Here is a 24,333-nt window from a genome sequence, read left to right as displayed (position 1 = left end):
GACAATGCACTGCGTCCACGACCAGCACTGTTATCTCTAGACACAGAGCCTGCTTGCCCTCTTTTATCGGCTCGCGCCTGTCTGCCTCTCCTTGCTGGCCTTCCAGACATGGTAATGGCCTGAAGGGAGTTGGGTAAAACAGCAGTGTAATGGAGTCACACAACACCCACTAAGCCCTGCAGATGGCTCTATTAGAGAACAGCAATAAACGGTAGATACAGGTGTATATTGTGCTGGAGTCACACAACACCCACTAACTCCTGCAGATGCCTTTATTATAGAACACCAGAGATAAAGGGGTATATACAGATGTATACTGTGCTGTGCTGGAGGCACACACAACTTCCAATAACTCCTGCAGATGGCAAGTGGGCTCAAATAGAGAAGAGCTATGTAGGTGGATATAGCGGTGTGTACTGGGTACAGAGCACGCAGACAGCACACACAAGCTCCTAACACTACTGACTGCAAGCTCTATTATAAAAGATAGATCACTAGCTATATAGGTGAGGTGAATATAGCGGTGTATACTGTGGTCAGGGCACACAGACAACAACCACTACAGAAGAGCAAGATCGAAAATCGGCCGATAACGATCGGTGTGTACTGTGTTGAAGGTACACAGAACACCCATTAACTGCTTCAGACGCCAACACTACACTAGGCCGCCGCGCTGGCGGCCTTATATAGTGTGGGGCGTGTACTACACAGCCTGAGCTATGATTGGCCACAGGCATCCTGCCTGTGGCCAATCATGGCTCTCCTCGCTGCTGGCGCTGTGATTGGCCAAGCATGCGGGGTCACAGTGCATGCTTGGCCAATCATGAGCCAGCAATGCACTGCGATGACGCAGTGCATTGTGGGCCGTGAGCGCCACACGAAATTTGGCGCGAACGGCCCATAACGTTCGGAATTCGCCGAACGGGCGAACAGCCGATGTTCGAGTCGAACGTATTTTCGACTTGAACACGAAGCTCATCCCTAGTGTTGTTACATGAAAAGATCTAATGAAATATTTACAAAAACTTGAGTGGTGTACTCACTTCTGTGAGATACTGTACAAATTATATATTAATAATAATGGGAATGTTTACATTTTCTGGAATCTTACCATGTTTGTAAACCAGTCCTTTAGTGTTACAAAGCAATCAACCTAAACATTTCTAAAAGTTGCCCTCTGCCTATGCAATTGTTCCACCGTAAACTCCCTTTGAATCGCCCATGTTCAGGACACATTTACTTAAACACAGTCCGGATTCTTGAGAAAAGTGGAAAAATCACAGAAACTGCCATGCTTCATATGTAAAACTTGGACAGCCATGTATGGGAAGGGCCTCTTGTTCTCTAGGAAGGATGGAATGGCTGAGTGTGCAGTGAGCTCAGTAGCTATGTATGGGAATACCAGTGGATATAGACAGCTCAGTTTACTTTGAGCTATAAATGGGCAATGCAAATGCCATCAGCTAGATGGGTAAAAACAGGCTGACCTCACAAACCTGAATCCAAAGTGAGTGAATTGAACAGCAACAGATGTCATCTTCCCTTTTAATGTGGCTTCTTTTTCTTTCCGTCTGGGGATATACATACATTTTCTAGTGTAAGATTTGTTACACAAGTACTTTTTTCTTCTGCATTATGGTAAAGCCGTAGGCAAAGCTATCAGAGGACTAAAAGAAAACTGCACATGGACTGGAGACTGCAGGATTGCTTGAATAAAAATTGGATGCTTCGCTTTTGGACACATACTGGAACAGAGTATAATGTAAAATAGCTGAGGTGGAAAATAAATAATAATATTATAATACATGTTTTAGGGTTGTGTGCTGGCAAGTTTATACATATTGTTATACCTATATCACCAAAGTGCTTGGATATGATTGATTGCAAACAGACAATCAGGGGTGTTGCCTCTAACAACCAATCTTAAGCCCCATACACATCAGATTTTCTGCCGATTTTTGTCTTCAGATTTACCAGAACCAGGTAGTGCAAGGGGCCTCCCTGATTTCATACAGATTTTAACTCCTAAGGCTTGACCTCATATTATAGGATTTTGGAAAATCTGAAAAAAAAAAAATCCAGCAGAAAATCTGATAGTGTGTATGGGGCTTTACACTTTCATTTTTAAAACCTGTACTGCATGTACATTTAAAAAAAAATAAAAACACAGCACAATAAATAGGCAATATATAAATATATGTAAAACCAAAAGTACAGATAACATGCAGTATGTCATTGTTTAGTAAGATAATGGTGTCTTTTTCATTTGTTAAACACTCTAGTTTGACAGGATCAGGGGGTTCCAGAAAGTGAAGCCCGGAAAAGAAAAAGTAGCGCAGGGCCGGGCATGACAGTGTGTTAAGGGGAAGACAACGTATTTTAATAAGAAGAGTAAGAGGGTAGGGGACAGTGAAATCCAAAAGGGGAGTGGTACTATTTAAGGAGGCGGCAGGACTGGGGAACAGAAAGTTGTGGTCAAATAAAGGAGGAGGCAGTTTTTCTCTCTGCTCCTCCAAGAGGTGTCATTTGGGCGAGTTGCAGGCAGTAGCGTCGAGCAGGACAGCAGGGTTGGATTGTGCAGAATACGCTTCACACGCCTTCCGCATCGGAACGGCTGTGAAAGCTGCCAGATGTGGGTTAGATGAAGCGGCGGTAAGGAGGACTGGTAGGTGGGAAGCAAGGAGATTCCGCATTTACATGTGCCTTCATTTGGTGGTGGAATAAATATATATAAAAAGTAAAAAAAAAAAAATAAATAAATAAATAAAAATAGAAAGCAAGTGGAGAGGGGGGTGGGTAGGCTGCTGTACATTCAAGCTGTGTTTTTGGAGTGGGGTATGTTGGTTTTACTTTAAGTGGTGCTGCCTTTGTTTTTCGTCCAGATGGAGCACTTATATGCCTTGTCTGTAATTTTTGGTCATTTGTATGTTTGTTGGGGGCCAGGGGAGCAGAGGTGAGACCGGTTGGCAGACAGTTGGGTATCTAGAGGGGGAAGGCATGTGTTCACTGGCTAGGGGTATACGGGTTAAGGTCGAGCAAGGTGGTATTGGAAGGGGAACGTTAGGCACAGTGGAATAGACCACCGGTCGTTTGAGTTAGGCATGGAGGTGGTAATGCTTTATGGTCCAGACAATCAGGGAACCGATCTCGGACATCAAGTCAGATATTTTACAACTTTGTACGCTTTTTCCTAACACTATGCTGCTGTCGTCCGACATGGTGTGTGAATGATGAAGCCCATGGCACGTTATATGCTGAAAATTAACAAGGCCTGCATCGGAATTTATCAGGTAATGGGGAGGTTTGTGGCTCAGAACGAGGGCATGGTGATCAGGCAAGTAGAGGTGGAAACAAACGTGGGTCTGTAGTTGAGGGCGATGGAATACACCTCCCGGTAGTGGGGATTGATCTCTGGATGCTGGGGCTGCAAGATGGATCCGGTAGGCCCTGCAGGTGTGGTGGGGCCCTTAAGGGCAAGGTGTTATCGTTGCAGGCTGTGGCAGTGTTTTGTTGGTCTTTGAAGGTGGTGGTAAACATGTGATGGAAAGGGGTGGGGGGCTCATTGGTAGTATCTGCCCCTCTGGTGTATTCCAGCGAAAGGTTAGCTGGAATACTGTAATGGCTGCACTTGTCTCTGACCCGACTATACGGCTGGAGGCCCATCATGTGGAAAAAGGTGGAATATGTGTTGGAGTTCGAAGGTGTAATCAAAGACAAAAAGACTGGAGTTAAACAGATGTTATATTTTGGTATATATTTTATATTGGAGTTAATTATATGGTGTAAATAATAAATAGGCTGTTATGGTTATTTATACGCCAAATTAAAAGGTGTGGTCTCATCGTTTTAGAAGGGTAAGAAATGGGGAGGTTGGAGTACAAGTGGTATAGCAGTAAGAGGAAGGTTGGGTACCTCTCTGAACTACATTGGTCATGGTCACATTTTGGTCACCTGAACAGCTGGTTTGTAATCTTAATGGCTTTGTAAAGAACATTTGAAAATGCATATTAACCACTACAATACAGGGCACTTTCGCCCCCTTCCTTCCCAGCCCAATTTTCAGCTTTCATCGCTCTAGCGCTTTCAGTGACAATTGCGCGGTCATGCTACACTGTACCCAAATGAAATTTTTATCATTTTGTTCGCACAAATAGAGCTTTATTTTGGTGGTATTTATTCACGACTCCGTTTTTTATTTTTTGCGATATAAGCGCAAAAAAGCGGAAATTTGGAAAAAAAACAATATTTTCTTTTTTCTATTTTAAAAGAAATCGAATAAAATCAAATTTTGTCATAAATTTAAGCCAAAATGTATTCTGCTACATGTTTTTGGTAAAAAAAATTCCGTTAAGTGTATAATAATTGGTTTGTGTGATCACGGACATATGTACGCAAATGATCATGTACATATGTGTGCAGGTGATCACGTACATACCGTATATACTCGAGTATAGGCCGACCCGAATATAAGCCGAGGCCCCCAATTTACCCCCAAAAAAACTGGCAAACTTATTGACTCGTGTATAAGCCGAGGGTGAGACATGCCTGTCCATCCCTGTGTGTGTGTCCGTCCATCCCTGTGTGTCCGTCCGTCCCTGTGTGTCCGTCCGTCCCTGTGTGTCCGTCCATCCATCCCTGTGTGTGTCCATCCATCCATCCATCCCTGTGTGTGTGTGTCTCCATCCATCCATCCATCCATCCCTGTGTGTGTGTGTGTGTCTCCATCCATCCATCCATCCATCCCTGTGTGTGTGTGTGTGTCTCCATCCATCCATCCATCCATCCCTGTGTGTGTGTGTGTGTCTCCATCCATCCATCCATCCCTATGTGTGTGTGTCTCCATCCATCCATCCCTGTGTGTGTGTGTATCCATCCATCCGTGTGTGTGTGTGTGTGTGTGTGTGTGTGTGTGTGTGTGTGTGTGTGTGTGTGTGTGTGTGTGTGTGTGTGTGTGTGTGTGTGTGTGTGTGTGTGTGTGTGTGTGTGTGTGTGTGTGTGTGTGTGTGTGTGTGTGTGTGTGTGTGTCCAGCCTACCTGTGTCCCGAGCCTTTGTCCCGAGCCTCCGTCCCGTGTCGTGCCTTGCCTTCGTCCCGTCCCGTCCCGTGCCGTGCCTTGCCTTGCCTTGCCTTGCCTCCGTGCCGTGCCTTGCCTTGCCTCCGTCCCGTGCCCTCTTCGTCGGCGGCCATTGTAAAATTCAAAAGCCGCGCCTCCTCCTTCGCCTGTGATAGGCGGAACACTGAATTTCCCAGCAGCCTGTGTTCCGCCTATCACAGACGTCGTATCATCCTCGTCCGTAGTACGAGGATGATACGACGTCCGTGATAGGCGGAACACAGGCTGCTGGGAAATTCAGTGTTCCGCCTATCACAGGCGAAGGCGGAGCCGGAGGCGCGGCTTTTGAATCAGAATGGCCGCTGTCTGTCTGCTCGACACGCTGATCGAGCGGGCAGACAGCGATGACTCGAGTATAAGCCGAGGGGGGCACTTTCAGCCTCAAAAAAGAGGCTGAAAATCTCGGCTTATACTCGAGTATATACGGTATGTGTGCACATAATCATTGGGACAAGTGATTTTAGTGAGACATATGTGGGGGACATGTTTTTATTATTAGGGACATGTGTTTTTATTTTTTGGGGACATGTATGTTTTGGGGACATGTGTGTTATGGGGACATGTGTGGGGACTGTGTTTACACTGTGTGGTGTGTTGTGTGTTGACACTAGACTGAAGATCAGTGAGTAAAAAGCTGTAAAAAACAGCTCATACTCACTGATCATCAGCCGGCTGCAGCGATCTGCTCTCCTCTCCTCAGCGATGACTTCTGTGTGAGGAGAGGAGGAGCCGATTGCCTAGCAACCGGCTGTTTGTTTACATCACATGACGGCCGTGATTGGACACGGCCGTCATGTGATCAGGAGGACCAATCACAGAGCCCTCCTGCTGATCTGAGATGCGCCGTGTCCCGGTGACACGGGCGCATCGGGATCGCGCCGCTGCGTGGGCACGCGATCCCGCTCCTCCTGATGGACGTTCCTGAACGTCCTATCAGGAGTAGACGGCTCCCACCCGGCCGTATATGTGCATTGGCCGGGTGGGAAGTGGTAAAAAAGCATTTAAGATTTAAACCTAGCCAGGAATACACATTGTGCTATACAAAATCCAAATTTCATTCCAACAGCAAGCTATAGAAATAGATTCAGCACTGAAGAAATTACACTTTGCTACAATGTAAAGTAGTGAGTGTGTACAGGTTGTGTAACAGTGTAAAAAAATTTTTGTCACTTTTATTACAAGGAATGTAAACATCCCTTGTAATAGAAAAAAAGTTTAACAGTATATTTACAGTATAATGCAATAAAAAAAATAAAAAATAAAGGAAATGTCATTTAAAAAAAAAAAAAAAAAAAAAAAAAAATCAATCCCTTAAGAGCATCGGGCAGAAGTGATGCTGCCCAGCATTGAGGCAGTGAGATGAGTGGACGCAATAGTCTGCACTGCTACCTGTGGCGGCCCCCTCTCCCGCCACCGATATGCAGCACATCCACTGCAGAGATCACTTTTATCTTAAAGAGAAATGCATGCTATAACAATGGTATTTAGCATCAAAGTACCGACATACAGGTATGGTGATCTGCCTCAAGTAGTTAATGGCTGTGCATTGAGTTATTTTAAGGGGGCAGCAAATTTACACATTTAAACAAGCTGTACACGCACTACTTTACGTTGTAGCAAAGTGTCATTTCTTCAGTGTTGTCACATGAAAAGATATAATAAAATATTTACAAAAATGTGAGAGGTGTACTCACTTTTGTGAGATACTGTATGTAGATATGTTTCAAGGCCATTTTATAAAAATATTTCAGTTTTGCAATCCCAGCTCAAATATCTACAAAGTCTTTTAGGTCTAGTAGAACAAAGGCAGTTTCATTTGATTAAAGCCCAACTCCAACCATCTGGAATGTTTACAGACTGATGAGGCTGTGGGTGTACTTTGTGAATAGCAAAGCAGAGGGATGGGGGTGGAGGGACAACACCACAACTAGTGCCAGTCATTGACAATGCTCAGATGTATTGGGGAGCCAAAGTATATAGCTCCCAATGTACTTTGTGGCAGCAGCTGAATGGAGCTTGCCAGAAAACATTGAAGGATGAAAAGACTGAGCCTATACATGGATATTATACAAAGGATTAAGGCAGGGCTCGACAAACCCCAGGTGCCAGGTCGTTAATGCGACCAGAAATCGCAACCTGGCGCCTAAGCTGCCACCAGCCCACTCACTATTGATGCCCCAGACATGCAGCAGCATTGACACTGACTGCCGTCCTCCTCCCTCCTCCACACTCTGCGGTGCCGCGCTAAGTGTGTGAGATTTCAGCTCGATGTCGGGGTGGGCGGGAACCGGCCGGGGTGGGCGGGACCCAGCAACTATCAAACACCAGCCAATGGAATCTGGGCGGGCCGCTACGTGTATGTGGCCCCACCCCTTTTCTTAAGCAGCCATATAGTTGGCCGGTGTTTGATAGCTGCTGAGTCCCGCCCACCAGGGACCCGCCCACCCCGGCCGGATCCCGCCCACTCCGACATTAAGCTCAATTCTGACAGCTCCTCTGTTACATTTCAGAAACAGAGTGCTCCCTGTGAAACCTGCTAGTGCCACCTGCCAGCGCCAACCAGTGGCATCTGCCAGTGCCAACCAGTGCCATCGCCAATCAGTGCCACCTGCTAGTGCCAACCAGTGCCACCGCCAATCAATACCACCTGCAACCAGTGCCACCGACAATCAGTGCCACCTACCACTGCCAATCAGTGCCACCTGCTAGTGCCGAGTGTCACCTTCAGTGCCACCTGTCAGTGCCATCTGCTACCGCCAATCAGTGCCACCTGCCACCGCCAATCAGTGCCACCGCCAACCAGTGCAACCTGCCACCACCAACCAGTGCCACCGCCAATCAGTGCCACCTGCCAGTGCCAACTAGTGCCACCGTCAACCAGTGCTATCTGCCAGTGACAACTAGTGCCACCGCCAACCAGTGCCAATATTGCCACCTGCCAGTTCCAAACCAGTGTCACCTGCCAATGCCATCTGGCAGTTCCACGTGCCTGCCATTGCCACCGCCAATCAGTGCCACCTGCCAGTGCCAAATAGTGCCACTGCCAGTGCCACCTATCAGTGCCACCACCAACCAGTGCCACCACCAACCAGTGCCATCTGCCAGTGACAACTAGTGCCACAGACAACCAGGGCCACCTGCCATCACCAACCAGGGCCATCTGCCACTTCCAAACCAGTGCCACCTGCCAATCAGTGCCACCGCCAGTGTCAATAGTGCCACCTGCCAGTTCCAAACCAGTGTCACCTGCCAGTGCCAGCCAGTTCCCTCTGTTGCCAGCCTTACTCTTTCTGGTCAGCCCATAACCCTGATGTAACAGCGTTTCAATGGAGTTATTGACTGGGTGCTCCATTGTGAGTTAGGGATAGGGGGTGAAAATGAGTGGCCTTACCCATACCACTAAAAAAAAAAAAAAAAAAAAAAAAAAAAAAAACTGGCTCCTAAATTCAAAGCAAATTTGTCAACCCCTGGATTAAGGGTTAACAAAAAAATAAATCAAATAAGATTTTTTCATCATACTTAGCTGTAAAATCACAGGACACAGAGTTAGGCTATCATTCTTTACTTACTGGCACATCCCAGAGCAATAGATTAGAGGGGAGGGAGACAGCAGCAGCAGCCTGTAGTACACTACAGCTGAAAGCCGAATCCTCGGCTACTCCAACAGCCACCTGATAAAACCATGTTAACGAATGCACTGAAGACCAGATAGCAGCCTCACAAATCTGAGCCACAGATACCTGATGGCGAAAAGCCCAGGAGGTTCCCACACCACTAGTAGAATGAGCACTCACCCTGAATTGAGGAGCCTTACGTTTCAGACCATAGGCCTGAATGACCAACTGGCGGATCCAATGGGCAATGGAAGCTGCCTGCCCCTTCTTGGGTTCTTCTGGTAAAACGAAAAAGGAGTCTGATCCTCAGATCTCTGCAGATCTAGACAAAAAAAAAAAAAAGCTCTGACTGCCTGAACTACGTCCAAGGAAGGTAGTCTCTTCTGCCGAATGAGGCTGAAAGAAATAAGGAAGGCAAAACAATGTCCCGATTCAAATAAAAGGCCGAAACCACCTTTGGCAAGAAGGATGGAACAGGTCATAAAAACAACCTTGTCGTGGAGAAGAATTACGTCGGACCTTGAAACAGTAGATCAGGGCTGCACAAAGCGCCCATGTCTATGGCCAACATCACGATCTCTGGGAACCAGGATGACTGGAACCCCCATTCCCGAATCCTGCGCAACAAAAAACGTGGAAGGCGAGGGATCAGGAAGAAAGCATAAAGCAGGGAGAAATAACAGAGCATCTGCTCCAATTGTTTCCCTTGTTTGGGACACAAACTCAAGTAGCTTGTTGTTGAACCTGGATGCCAATAGATCAACATCCAGCCATTCCCATCTCCGGCATGTTCGGGTGTAGGGACCTTGACCCTGGACGGAGATGCTGGTGGCTGAGATAATCTGCCTTACAGTTCTCTACTCCCAGCATATGAACCGCCGATAGAACCAGCACATGCCCCTCTGCCCAGGCAAATATGTGGTTCACCGCTGAACAGCTTTTGGCAATGCCTTGGTGGTTGATACAGGCCAGCGAAGTGGCATTGTCGGACTGAACCCGATAGGGCAGTCCTGAAGTGCCACTGTCCAGGACCGCAAGGCCAGACGCACTACCAACAACTCCAATATGTTGATGGGCAGGCTCTGCCCTTGACTTCCTTCGCAGGTTCTGATCTTGCAACCACCTGCTTAGACTTAAGCATGCCCGAGGAGATAAGGACATGGGGTAATCCAGGGCTTGCACTCTTGTTCCAAGCAGACAAGATTTCTTGTTGTTTAGGCCTGGAATGGAACGTGGCGCAAGGAAACGCCTCAAGAAGGAGGACACCATACTTCCCAGAAGACTCATACAGAGCCAAATGGAGGGTTGCCTAGTGCCCCTTACCCTACACACCTGATCCTTTGGGGCACAGATCTTTACGGGTGGCAAAAAATACCCTTGGACCGCATCTAGGATCAAACCTAAATATTTCAGACACCGAGCTGGCCTCAAGGCTGACTTATCGGTATTTATAACGCAGCCCAGGTTTTATAAATACAGCACTGTGCAGGCTATGCTCTGTTCTAGGGCCTGCAGTGAGTGATCTCTGAGCAGGGGGTCATCCAAGTATCTGAGCATCAAGATTCCCTGGGCCCTTAAAAGACCCATTACTGGAGCTAGGACCTTTGTAAACACCCAGGGTGCTGTGGCAAGCCTGAAGGGCAGCACCACAAATAAATGACGCTCCTCTACTGTGATCCGCAGGAACCTCCAATGAGGTTGAAAGATAGATACATGTAAATACACATCCCTGATTTCGATGTAGGCTAAGAAGTCTCCCATCTGGAGCGAGGCTACTACTGAGCGGACTGACTCCATCCGAAAGGACTGGATTAATGGATAATGGTTCAGGAATCTTAGATTCAAAATGGGCCTTGTGTCCCCGTTCGGTTTTAGAACCGTGACTACATTAGAATAAAACCTCATACCCCTTTCGGATACAGGGACCTGTATAATCACTCCCTGATGCCCCGATGATCTAGTGCCTGAAACAATAAGTATTTTTGGAGGATTCAAAGTAACGCTGGATCTTAGAAACCTCTGAGGAGCAAACCCCCAAAATTCCAGCTTGTAACTGGGAGATACTGTCAAGATGACCAACTTGTCCTGAACCACTGTTCTACAAATGTCCGCAAAGTGAAGCAGCCTTCCCCCCAGCCAACAGAGTGGGAGTGTTCCCTCAAAAGGAGGGCTTGGTTCCAGGTTTAGAAGCATTTTAGACCCAGGGCTTCTTCTGGCCCTGTTGGCAGCGGAACAGCCTTAGCGTTGAGAACGCAATCCCTGAGGTTTGAAACGAGGGACACCTTGTCTTTATCTTCGCAGGAAATAGCGAGCTCTTCCCTCCAAAAATAGCTTGGATATATTTGTCCAAATCACCACGAAACATGCATTCCCCATGGAAGGGGGACTCTGCCATCAACTTCTTACAGGGAAGCTTGGCTGACCAGTTCTTAAGCCACACAAGTCTGCGTATGTGTACAGACGTGAGAGCCAGACATGAGACTTGCTCCATTGAGTCCTTCCATCTACAGCTCAACTCAGTCCTGAAGGTATATCCACCCAGTTTTCAGCAGGATCCTCTTGGTTAGCCCTCTCAGGACATCTGACCTGATCAGTTAAGGACTGGCAGACTCCTATTGCTTCAACAACTGGCTGAATTACTGATCCGGCCAAAGAAAAAGGAAGCCCTTAAGAGTGACTCCAATTTCTTGTCAACAGGGTCATTAAGGCCCTGTGCTTGTCCACCAGGCAAGTTAAGTTCTTGTTTAACCACTTCCCGACCAGCGCACGACGATGTACGTCGACAGAATGGCACGGGCAGGCATATTGGCGTACATGTACGTCCAATATTCGTTGCCGCCGTGCCATCGGGAGCGCGCCGCCGGCGGCGTGCTCCCGCGCTGGTCGGGACCCCCGTGAGTCCGGTCGCGGGACCCGCGGACTAGATCGCCGCGGGCATCCCCGCGATCGTCTCACGGAGCGGCCGAATGGAGGAAATGCTGTATAAACAACATTTTTCCATTCTGCCTAGCAACTAGTGACGCTGATCTCTGCTCCATGTGATTGGAGCAGAGATCAGTGTACACTAAATGAAAGCCCAACCCCCCCACAGTTAGTAACACACCCCTAGGAACACTTAACCCCTACACTGCCACCCACTGGTTAACCCTTTCACTGCCAGTGTCATTTACACAGGAATCACTGCATTTATATAGCAGTGATTACTGTATAAATGACAATGGTCCCAAAAATGTGTCAAAAATGTCCGATGGGTCCCCCACAATGTCGCAGTCACAATAAAAATCGCAGATCGCCGCCATTACTAGTAAAAAAAAAAAAATAATAAAAAATTATTAATAAAAATGCTATAAAACTATCCCTATTTTGTAAACGCTATAACTTTTGCGCAAACCAATCAATAATCGCTTATTGCGATTTTTTTTACCAAAAATATGTAGAAGAATACGTATCGGCCTAAACTGAGGGAAAAAAATGTTTTTTTATATATTTTTGGGGGATATTTATTATTACAAAAAGTAAAAAATAATGCGTTTTTTTCAAAATTATCGCTCTATTTTTGTTTATAGCGCAAAAAATAAAAACCGCAGGGGTGATCAAATACCACCAAAAGAAAGCTCTATTTGTGGGATAAAAAGGACGTTAATTTTGTTTGGGAGCCACATCGCACGACCACGCAATTGTCAGTTAAAGCGACGCAGTGCCGAATCGCAAAAAGTGGTCTGGTCTTTGACCAGCAAATTGGTCCGGTCTGAAAGTGGTTAAGGGAGACTGGCATGCTCCATTTCATAACAAACTTTTCCTCCATGGGATATAAAAGGGAAAACCTTTTAGGAGGAATGAAAATTCTGTCAGGATGTTCCCAATCAACATACACTACCTGCTCCAGCAGTGGGTGCAAGGTGAAAGCCTGTGCAGCCTGAGGAGGCCTCAGGGACCCCAAAGAGGATCGGGTGGGGGGGGGGGGGCAGAAACGTCTGTAAGAGGTAACAAAAAGGCATAACTAACAATCTCGTAAGAGTCTGGATCAAAAGCATCTGTGACTGAGAGGCTGATACCAACGGGACATCTTCTGGCCCAGACTCCTCAGAAGCAGACTCGTCTGCCTGGCCCTCCAAAGAAAGCCATCAAGGTGATATAATCCACTGTGCTTTAGAAGCCATCTTGTTTATGAGATCAAGGTGTTCCTAAAAATCCTTTACAGTTATGTATATACAGTAAATGCCAAGAAAATAAATAAAAAAAGGTACATAGTATCATTTCTGGGGGTTAAGTAGACAATATCAGTTCACATATGACCATATTAGCATCTACAGACAGTCAGTTTGTTTCGACACCTGAAAAATTACCCACAATGAATTACAATGCTTGGGATAACCAGGAAGTGAAGAGGGTCAGAAAAGGAGCATCTAGGCAAAATTCAGTCATTGCTTTGGTCTCCAATTTTTTATTTGCGAAAAAAAATCTCTAGATGGCCTATTCAAAAGAATAGCTCCAGACTAGGGGAATATTTCATTTTGGGCACTGACAACTTGCATGAATAAATAAATAATAAATGTATCTCTGCTGTTTAGTCAACCCAACTGGGAAATTTCCCACACTGCCATCCACTTTCATGACAGCGCTGCACAGATTCAGAAGACTTCGAAATGAATGTTTTAGAAGACACAAAACTATTGCCTTCCTGACTTATGAAGAAAAAAATAAAAAATAAAATGATTACTTTGTTGAGTTATTTAACATGCACAAAATAAACAGCCATACACCAGAAAAGAAAGTCACCAAGAAGATTTAACATCCATATTATGATGGTCACGGTTTCAGATTTGACCCGATCGATCAAGCACCAGGGTATATTTGGTTGGATAAAAAAATTTGAAGCTGCACTCCAGCTTTCAGAAATAGTTCACTTGGGTCAAGGTGGTGTAAATGAACTATTACCTTCAGTAACAGATGAAGTGGCTTTCTGCACTGTATGAACAGTATGTAGCCTCAGCTACATACAGTGCTGTGCTGTGCTCTGGCAGTGGTGTGGGAACCTCCTGTCTCACACCTGGGAAAAAAAAATAAAAAATCGAGTTGGGCTGAGCTGCATCCAGCCTGTCACAGGAAGCTTTGTATTCCTCTGAATGAATACCAAGCTTCCCCCATGATTAGCTGAGGCAAAGAGATGGCAGGATGACATCACAATCTCCACTTCAGCAAATCAGGAGTAAGCTAAAAACCCCTTTCACACTGGGGTGTTTTTCAGGTGCTTTAGCATTTAAAAAAAAGCACCTGTGCTGGCAGGGCATCAAAAAAAGTCCTGCAAGCTGCATCTTTGAAGTGCTGTAGGAGTGGTCTATACACCGTTCCTACAGCACCCCTGGCCATTAAAACCAATGGGCAGCGCCACTGAAGAGCCAGCAAAGGGCTGCTGCTGCGGCACTTTGCGGGCGTATTTAACCCTTTTCCATTAGTGGGGGTTAAAAGTGCCCTGCTAGTGGCCAACGGTAAAGCGGCACAAAAAATGCCTGCGCTTTACCACCGATGCCCCCAACGCCCCAGTGCGAAAATAGCCTTAGTGAAGGTAATAGCTCATTTGGCGCAGTTTGGTCCAAACAAACCATTCAAAACTTCACTAAAAGCTGGATATCAGCTTTAGGCCGGGTTCACACCGCTGCGATGCGGGAACGCCGCGAATCCGCTGCGTTTTCCCGCATCGCATTACTCCCGCCGGCAGTTCCCACTGCCCTATGCGGACGGCTGGGAGTGTCAATGATATGTTAATGACACTCCCAGATCCGTCCGCATATCGCAGTGCGATCTGCCGACTCGCACAGGAATCGGATCGCATGGTGTGAACCCCCATGCGATCCGATTCTGTTGCGGACCAAAAAAAGGGTCCCGTGCGAGTATGCTGCGGGAGCGATGCGAATTCAGCCATACTATCTGTATGGCTGAACTCGCATCGCTACGGAGATCGGATGTGATTTGCGGTGCGAATCACATCCGGATCTCCCCCCGCAGCAGTGTGAACCCAGCCTCAAAAACAAAATTTCTCAGAAACATTCTCTCAGTACATACTGTAACTGTCAAAGGTTATAGACTAAGGTTACCAGATTTTTAAAATGAAATCGGGGGACTTTTTTTTTTCCCTTTCTACTAGTAATGGCAGCAATCAGCAAATCATAGCGGGACTGCGATATTGAGGTGGACAAATTGGACACGTGACTGGTTTTCCCGCCGGAATACACTCCGAAGGTTTTTCAGACAGAGTTCCGACAGAGTTCCACTGAAACTGTCTTGCCTACACACGATCACACCAAAGTCCGACCGTCTAGAACACTGACGTACAACACGTACGACAGGACTAGAAAAAGGAAGTTCAATAGCCAGTAGCCAATAGCGTCCGTCTCGTACTTGCTTCAGAGCAGTTTTTGGTCTGTCGGAACAGCATACAGACGAGCGGTTTTCCCGATAGGAATTGGTTCCGTCGGAAATATTTAAAACATTTTCTATTTTTAAATCCATCAGAATTTTCAGGAAAAAAAAAGTCAGATGAGGCCCACACACGATCGGAATATCCGATGAAAAGATTTCGTTTGACTTTATCTGTCGGACATTCCGCTCGCTTGTACGCGGCATTAGTAACACCTTTTGACACAAACCAGTGACATTAATACAGTGATCAGTGCTAAAAATATGTACTGTCACTGTACTAATGACACTGGCTGGGAAGCTGATAACATCTAGGACAATCAATGGGTTAAATGTGTGCCTAACAAGTGTTTTCTCACTTTGGGGAGGTGCTTTTACTAAGGGAAGACATAAATCCCTGTACCCGCTTTGCAGGAACACAGGATCAATGTCTTCCACACTGACAGAATGGCGAACTGCCTTGTTTACATAGGCAGACCACTAGGCGAGCCAGCCGGATCTGCTGATTAGCTCTGATACCCAGAAATGCAGGATCACGTATACATGTGATCCTGCGCAGCGAGACCCCCCCTGTAGCAGTAAATCTGCTATCAGGCGATCGGAAACTGGTTAAGATCATCAGCATTATAACTCACAGGCAGGGGGCGCTCCATCATGGCTCTGGCTGGCTCTGTCACAGTGTGTCACATAACATGACTGCTGGGTGCTGATTTTGTTAACTTCTGACCAATAAGTTGCCCCCGCTGCCTGTGAGTTATGATACCATCCATTATGCCAGAAAGACAGACACAGTGTAATGTAGTCTATTCACAGACACCCCCACGATTGGATCCCCTCCCCCTCTATTCCTGCTGCTGGACATCATCAGCTGAGCTCAGCTGCCTCTCTCTGCCCGTCGCCTCCGCCTGCCTCACAGCCTCTCAGGTCTCACTCTCCAGGCCCCGGGTACTACTGGGTGGGGAGTGGAGGAAAAGGACTCTGCCAGGGAAGGCAAGGAGATAAGCAGGCAGGTGGCTGACCGGGATTTGGCAGAAGAACATGTGAGCGGAGCTGAATGGGCATGTGCCGGAAACTTTAGAAATAGTCCTTCCGCTCAGATCTGCACATTTTAATCAGAAAGGGACACAGATAATGGAAAAATACACCCCCCTAAGCTAGTAGGAGGGGGGGGGGGGGGGTGAAATTCAGATTTTTTTTTATTCTGCACTGACTGTGTTTGAAAATTGCCCCAGCTCCTGTTGAAGTCAAATCCGGGGACAAAACCAGGGACAGACTTGGTCCGGGGACACAGTGTCCTCAATCAGGGGACTGTCCCCTGAAACCGGGGACATCTGGTCACCCTATTATAGAAGTACCCATACATATTAGATAACTGTCTCCCGATTTTCCCTGCATTAAAGTAAAAAAAAATCCCACTACTTGTTCCTCTTCCTCCCCTCCCTAAACATTTACCTGGCTCCTCTCTCAATCCAGAGCTGTGTCCATCTGCAGCAGCACTGCTCTCTCTCCCTCTTCCTACAGGGCACACAAGCAGCAGCCAGAGAGCCTAGCTGTGTGTGTGTTTATGGATGCACACAGCCCAGCTTTGGAGCACATGTGCCCCCTCAACATACTGCTTACTGAGGGGTCACTCAAAGAACAGTAGGAGTGAAGGGCATTGGCAGGAGACCCCAGAAAAGGGGCTGCTCTGTGCATTGCACAGAACAGGCAAGTATGAATCTTATTTTAGTGGGAAAAAAAAAATATCCTTTAGAACCACTAAATTAGACTAGGATTAGGTCAGGGGTTAACTGGTTTAATTTGGCCATTAGAGTGAAGTGATAGCACTTAAAGTTGTATTAAACCCAAAAGCAAATTAGCAAAGCTACAAATTCTTAGATGTGGTGACTCCATTTTATTTTTTTGCCTTTCTTTCCTTAATTTTCACCAGGTGATCAGGCCAGTAAGTCTTTTGTTTATTCAAAAGACCAAGTTGTCCTACAAATGTATAAATGTTGAAAAACTATTTACCACTGACAGGGGTGCTTACAATAATCAACTTTTATTGACCCAAAAGGGGGAAAAAAAGGTTTGCTGTAACTGCAGCGCGAGCGGCAGTATGGCTTCAATTGTTTTTGTATTTAAAGTAGTGTTGCCACCAAAAAATAAACAAATGTTTAAAATTCTTAAAAAAATAAAAAAAAAATAATTGGGAAAAAAACAAAATATTTTTACTCACCTCTAAATACCTGTCGCTAGGGGGTCCCTCGTAGTCTGCCTTCTTCCTTGCCCGGGCTGGTGACATCACATCCCCTCGCGCCGCACAGTCACCTGGGACCTGTCACGTGTCCCAGGTGACTGCGCGGCGTATCACGGCGCCCTGCACCGCTCGCGCAGTGGGTGCCTGGCTGTGAAGCCACAGCCAGGTGCCCACAGTACGAATGACGGCACCGCGAGCGGAGTGGGGAACGAGGGGGGGGCTTCATTCCCCCGCAATAACTGGACCCTGGGACAGGTAAGTTTCTGATTATTAAAAGTCAGCAGCTGCAGTATTTGTAGCTGCTGACTTTTATTTTTTTTTTTTTTTTTTTTTTTTTTTTTTTTTTTTAGGGGTACCCCACTTTAAATCTGCTAGTACAGTGAATACAGTCATTCCCCCAGGAAAAACAATGCTGCTTTCTGCTGTGCCCCCCTGTGCTCCTTCATCCAGAGTGGTGGCAGTCTAATACAGGCAGTGGGGTTGATTAACTAAAACTGGAGAGTGCAAAATCTGGTGCAGCTGCACATGGTAGCCAATCAGCTTTTAACTTCAGCTTGTTCAATTAAGCTTTGGCAAAAACATCTGGAAACTTTTTTGTTCCTATGCAGGGCTGCACCAGATGTTACACTTAGGTCCGGTTCACACTGAGGCAGCACGACTTACAGTGCGACTGCCTCAGGTGACCTGGACGCGACCACTGAGGCGACTTGCAAAACGACTTCTGTATAGAAGTCAATGCAAGTCGCCTCAAGTCGCCCAAAAGTCGTACAGGAACCCTTTTCTAAGTCGGAGCGCCTCAAGTCGCTCCGATTAGAACGGTTCCATTGCACAGAGCGGGACGCTACATGTCAGGCAGCTAAGTCGCCTGACAAGTCGCCCCTGTGTGAACCGGCTCTTACCAGTTTTAGTAAATCAACCCCACTGTGTTACTGATTAACCACTTGCTTACTGGGCACTTAAACACCCTTCCTGCCCAGACCAATTTTCAGCTTTCAGCGCTCTCACACTTTGAATGACAATTAGTCATGCGACACTGTACCCAAATGAATTTTTTGTCCTTTTTTTCCCACAAATAGAGCTTTCTTTTGGTGGTATTTGAACACCTCTGGAGTTTTTATTTTTTGCGCTATAAATGAAAAAAAAAAAAAAGACCAAAAATTTGACAAAATTATGCAAATTATTAATTTTTCTTCATAAATTTTGGCCACAATTTATACTGCTACATATTTTTGGTAAAAATAACCCAAATTAGTGGGTATTATTTGGTTTTTGTGAAAGTTAGAGAGTCAACAAGCTATTGTGCGAATCGCACAAAATTGATCACATCTGATGTACTGGTGGCCTATCTCGCTTCTTGTGACCCGAACAAGTCAGGAAAGTACAAATACCCCCTAAATGACCCCTTTTTGGAAAGTAGACATTCCAAGGTATTTAGTAAGAGGCATGGTGAGCTTTTTGATGTTGTCATTTTTTTCCCACAATTCTTTGCAAAATTAAGATTTTTCATTTTTTTTTTTTTCACAAAATTGTCATTGTAATAGGTTATTTCTCTCACATTGCAAATGTATACCACAAATGACATCCCCCAAAAAATTCTGCTACTCCTCCTGAGTATTACAATACCACATGTGTGGGACTTTTTCACAGCCTGGCCACAGAGAGGCCCAACATGCAGGGAGCGCCATCAGGTGTTCTAGGAGCATAAATTACACATCTAACTTGTTGACTACCTATTACACTTTTGAAGGCCCTGGAGCACCAGGACAATGACACGTGACACTGATGACAGATGGCACTCATACGTGGCAATGATGACAGATGGCACTAATATGTGGCACTGATGACAGATGGCACTAATACGTGGCACTGATAACAGATGGCACCAATACGTGGCACCGATGACGCGTGACACTGATGACAGATGGCACTGATAAGTGGCATTGATGACACGTGACACTGACAACAGATGGCACGTTACACTGACAGGTGGCACTGATGACAAATGCCACTGATGACAGATGGCACTAATATATGGCACTGATGACAGATGGCACTGATGACAGATGGCACTAACAGGTGGCACTGGGGCGGATGGCACTTTTGTTTATTTTTTTTATTTTTTTCACACTTACGGCCACTGCAGCCGTTCATCTCTCCCTCCTCACACGCTGTCTGTGTGAGGAGGGAGAGCGGCGCTGTGAGATCTCATATGTTTACATATGAGATCATCTCACATTGGACACGCCGATCGCGCTGTAAACGGCCGCTGTGATTGACCGTTTACAGCGATCTGCGTTTGCCTGTCTCCGGGGGACATGGCAAACACAGAACTTCCCTGATGCGTGCCCGCGGTGGTGCGCATTGTGGAAGTAAACATCAGGACGTCCAGGGACGGCCTCCCGGACGAAAGCGCCTGCTCTATAGCCGCCATTCGGCTAATGGGCGGGCGGGAAGAGGTTAAATGCCCAGCTGAAAACAAAAGGGGGAAAAAAAAAAAAAAACAAAAAAAAAAAAAAACAAAGCCCTGGTTCACACTGGAGTGTTTTGACATGTCAAACCGGTGGCAATTGCCATCAATGGCACCATCCTAATCAGTGCGACGCCGCATCTGCAGCGTTGCACCGATTTCAAAAAGTATTTTCTGTACTACTTTTTGCGATTTCCATTGTCTCTGAAATTGCGTCCGAAATCGGGACTGACATGCGGGAGTGAAATTGTGGGTTTAAGTCTACTTTAGGCTGGATTCACACCTATGCATTTTTAGTGCTTTTTGCATATTTGCTCTACAGATAGTGTTCCATAGGAAACCATGTTAAATGGACTGTAGTGCAAATCTGCAAAAAGCACTAAAAATGCATAGATGTGAATCAGGCCTTAAGGACGATGTCATAGGGCTGAAATAAAAAGGCCAATTTACTAAGGAGTTAATGATCTTCACACACCAAAGTGTGTTAAAGTGATTCTAACGCGATTCTGAAGCCCATCCCCCTTTCCTGCGTCCACCTTCCCTGCAAGTCTCATGTACACTGTACTCTCTGAAGACCTCAGATCAGCACAGCACCCCCTCCTGCCTGTGTACATACAAACAGAGGCGAAGAGGAGGAGGTGGCTTCAGTTTGCTCTGCTGGGAGACAGCTGGCTGGCTTACACAGATGTGATGGCCGAGTGGGATCCCAAACATCCCGAGTGAGATGCAGAGCAATGCCACTGGTGCCCGAGTTAGGGGTGCTCCTGCCAATGGTCCCGGCATAGTCTGTTCTAAAACATGTGCCCGAATTTCAGATGGACAAACCCGGGTACACAATTCAAGACCAGGACTGTCTGGGTGAAACCTGGACAGGTGGCAACCCTACCCCTCACCCCCTTTTTACTTACCTGAGCCCTCATTTAACCCAACGCTGTGCACATCTGCAGGTCTTCTCTCCCCTCACTGCCTGGTCTCTCTGGCTTTGCTGAGGCATCAGGAGCCATTGGCTCAGTCAGTGACAAGGGGGCAGGGTTAAGTTCCACTCTAATGTCACCAGCTATAATGCCACCTAGTGACAGAAGAGAGAAGTGCAGCAATTACAGAATTAGGGAGAAATCAATTGATCTTCTGACAATTGGCCATGGCAACTATCGCCTGGCTACTAAATTTAATAGCAACCCTACCTAAACATCAAGGTGCTACAAATGCAAGTTTGGATTTATTTTTTACTGATTACCAATATAAAGAGGAGTTTCTACACTGGCCACCAATGTAATAAGGATTTACACTGACCACCAATGTAATAGAAGCATTCACAGTAACCAATGTAAGGAGGGATTTACACTAACCACCAACGTAAGGGGGACCTTCACACTGGCCACTAGTGTGAATGAAATGATTGTACACCAAGCCCCAATGTAGCGAGAAGATGATTTACACTGACCACCAATGCAAGGTGAAATTTGCTTACCTTTTTAGAGCAAGCTGATGTTAGGCTAAGGCCCCTGTCAGTTTTGATGGCGGACCTGAACGGATGATTCAAAGGCAGATGGATGGCCCTATGTCCAGATCCATCGCTGGCAGATCGGGTGAGATCTGATGAAAACGGACATGCTGTCCATTTTCATTCGATCTCCCCATAGAATCCAGTGGCGCTCGACAAGCCGCTCCCCGCTCAGTGAGCAGAGAGGGACCTGTCATCTGCCGGCTCAGCAGAGATCAACGGAGAGATCTCCCGCTGAGCCAGCGGACAGAGGCGTGCAAGTGGATCTGCCTCATCTGAATGAGGCCTTAATGACCGCAGTTGCAGGCAGGAATCCAGCATACCCCTTTACCCCCCCAGTGGGCAGAATTCATGGTGAAAATGGGGGGGGGGGGGGGGGTGATGATATACACAAGAATGCCACCTCTATTTACAGATCAATGCAGCCGGTCCATGGCTAGTTACATATTAATGCTGCCGCTATTTACATATAAAAACACAGGGTCTGCAGGTAAGGCATCTGTACACAGCAATAGGGCAGCATTAGTAACACAACTTCACACTGAGATACCGGGACACAGCACGGGACTAAAACTTCAATGGACAAGGGAATTTAAACTGGGATAGTTGGCAAGTATGAGGCAGCTGCTTTGGGCCCCACAACAATGATGGGGCCCAGGGCATCTGCTCATTTTTCCCTTCCTTAAAGACAGCCCTGTTCAATTTACAACATGAGGAGTGTTTTTGCGGAAGTAAATTGTAGTAAATCATACTTAGCCCAAGATGAACACAACGACCTTGATATGATTTGAAATGCCAAATGCCTGCAACAGCTTGTAAACTTGTGCAAATGTGGTAACTCGCATTCAGCATTTACAGGCGTTTTTTTTTGTTTTGTTTTTTAAATGGTCAAAAAAGTCAAAACGTGCCATGTAAACGCAGCAAAACTATCCGTCAAGTTAAATCGAGACGTTGTAAATGTCCCGTGTACATTAAAGTGCATACAGTGTGCATGAAGCCTCAAGTTGGAATACTACAGAGGCTGTTCAAAGCAGTTATACAGTGCATTTTTTTTTTTTTTGGCGCCATCATCTGCACATACCATGGGTGCCTTGCTGTGCAATCACCCACGTATATGGTGGGCACCTGCGTATACAGTGGGTACCCAGCTGAGCAATTATCTGTGTATACGTTGGACTCCACACATCAATCCTTTTACAATGAGCAGTGCAAAGCCGTGTGTGTGTGTGTGTGTGTGTGTGTGTGTGTGTGTGTGTGTGTGTGTGTGTGTGTGTGTGTGTGTGTGTGTGTGTGTATATATATTTTACAAAAACACACACTAAGTAAATGTCACAACTTTGTGAAAAGGAAATCTCCAAAAATTTTCAGCATATCTAAAATGACTAATAATTGTTATTGAAACATATAATGCAATACAGTAAGCATGTTGCACTTTATGGCAAGGACTATGAAGACTGTTTTGCTCTCCCCTCACACCTGTTGCAGTCTAGTGTCCTGACCAGAATAGCTAGTCTGAAATGCTCCACACTTCCTGAATACTCCACTGATAGCCTGTGCATGTGAACTTCACATTTCCTTCCTAATTAACTGCAGCAGCCGCTTTGTGCTGGGCCTTACATAAAGGTCTTTGAAGTGTGATTTGATATGGAATACATGTGTTAATCAGTTTTACTTTTTTAATGAAGCTAAACCACCAGCCAGAACACAAAGCGCACACGCACACACACACACACACCAACGTTTTTATGATTGCTTTTCGGTGTATATCTAGATAAGTGAACGTTTGGAAGATACACACGCATTAAAAATCAGAACAATTTCCATCAGATTTAACACTTACGTAGCACTGCCAATGTATTTAGTTAATACGCATCCATGAAGGCTCCTGTACTGGTTGGTCAAGCTATACACTGAACAATCAGCTTTAATATTAATATATTAGCATTCACGGTTGTTATATATATGATACCTTTCGAGGGTCTTGTGTATGGCCAAGCCGTTCTTGAAGCCTCTGCACTCTCTGTAACATACTCTCAGCATCCATTATGAATGCTCTTTGCCAAGTAGTAGTTTTTGTTTTGTTTTTTGTTCTTCCAAGATCCAATTCTGCTAAGCAGATCCTGACATCCCCAGTGACCTCACTGCCCCATGTGACTACCTAAATCACATGCTATGGAGGGTCATGTGATATCATGCAGATGGTTTCCATTCATTGGGCTGATTTTTATAAATAGTAAAGAAAGTCAGAGCTAAAGTAATGCTGTTGTCTAAAGGCCTGTACACACGGTCAGAAAATGTGAAGATAAATTTCATCTGATGAACGATCTGCCGATTTTCTGATCGTTCGTATGCTGCTTTTGACAGACGATTGTGAATTTTCAGCAGACAAAAACTGGATGTGCAGGCTTGAACATTTTTGTCCGGTGTGACCACAACATCCGATTTTCTTTTCATTAGTACAGTTTTCTGACAAAAAAAAATAATCTGAAGAGCAAGACTAGGCATGCTCAGAAATGAAAGAATACATACAAAACGTCAACACATTATGCCACTTCTGACGCTGAATTCTGTCGTCAGAAAATTTTCTGATGGTGAGTACCCTCTTCACTTTCGAAACTGACAAAAATTCGTCCAATAATCTGACCGTGTGTACAAGGCTTAAGATTCATCCATTGACTTTATAACACCAAACCATATTTTTAGCCAAACAATATGTACCTGGTTCACCCACAGTTTTATGGACATTAAGGATGAGCTCAGGCGCATTCGCATACTCCACGTGCAGAGCCTGCCAGGAAGTCGGCGCAGCGCTGCGCTAATCACAGGCCGTGAGACATTGCCCCAATGCGCGGCTGGAGAGATCGGGCAATGTCTCACTGCCTGTGATTAGCACAGCGATGCCCCAACTTCGTGACCACGCTGGCGGCGGCGCACTCACGACCCATGGCTGGGCATTTAAAGAGCAACATACCCGTACGTG

The 24,333-nt window shown here is 46.0% G+C and overlaps 1 protein-coding gene across 1 annotated transcript in view; it reads right to left on the bottom strand.

Annotated features, from left to right (window-relative positions):
• LOC143988332 (elongin-A-like) overlaps positions 1-23,485 on the bottom strand; it is a 155,411-nt gene extending 131,926 nt beyond the window's left edge. The window contains exon 1 of the mRNA XM_077487810.1: positions 23,323-23,485. Coding sequence (XP_077343936.1) covers positions 23,323-23,397 — 75 coding nt within the window. The 5' untranslated portion in view covers positions 23,398-23,485. The remainder of the gene's footprint in view (positions 1-23,322) is intronic.
• Positions 23,486-24,333: the final 848 nt, after the last annotated feature.

Source organism: Lithobates pipiens, unplaced genomic scaffold, assembly GCF_037356315.1.
Source record: "Lithobates pipiens isolate NorthernLeopardFrog02 unplaced genomic scaffold, aLitPip1_a1.2 Scaffold_18, whole genome shotgun sequence".
NCBI lineage: Eukaryota > Metazoa > Chordata > Amphibia > Anura > Ranidae > Lithobates > Lithobates pipiens.
The sequence above is the reverse complement of the archived record's forward strand: the minus strand, read 5'-3'. Positions and strand labels throughout refer to the sequence as shown.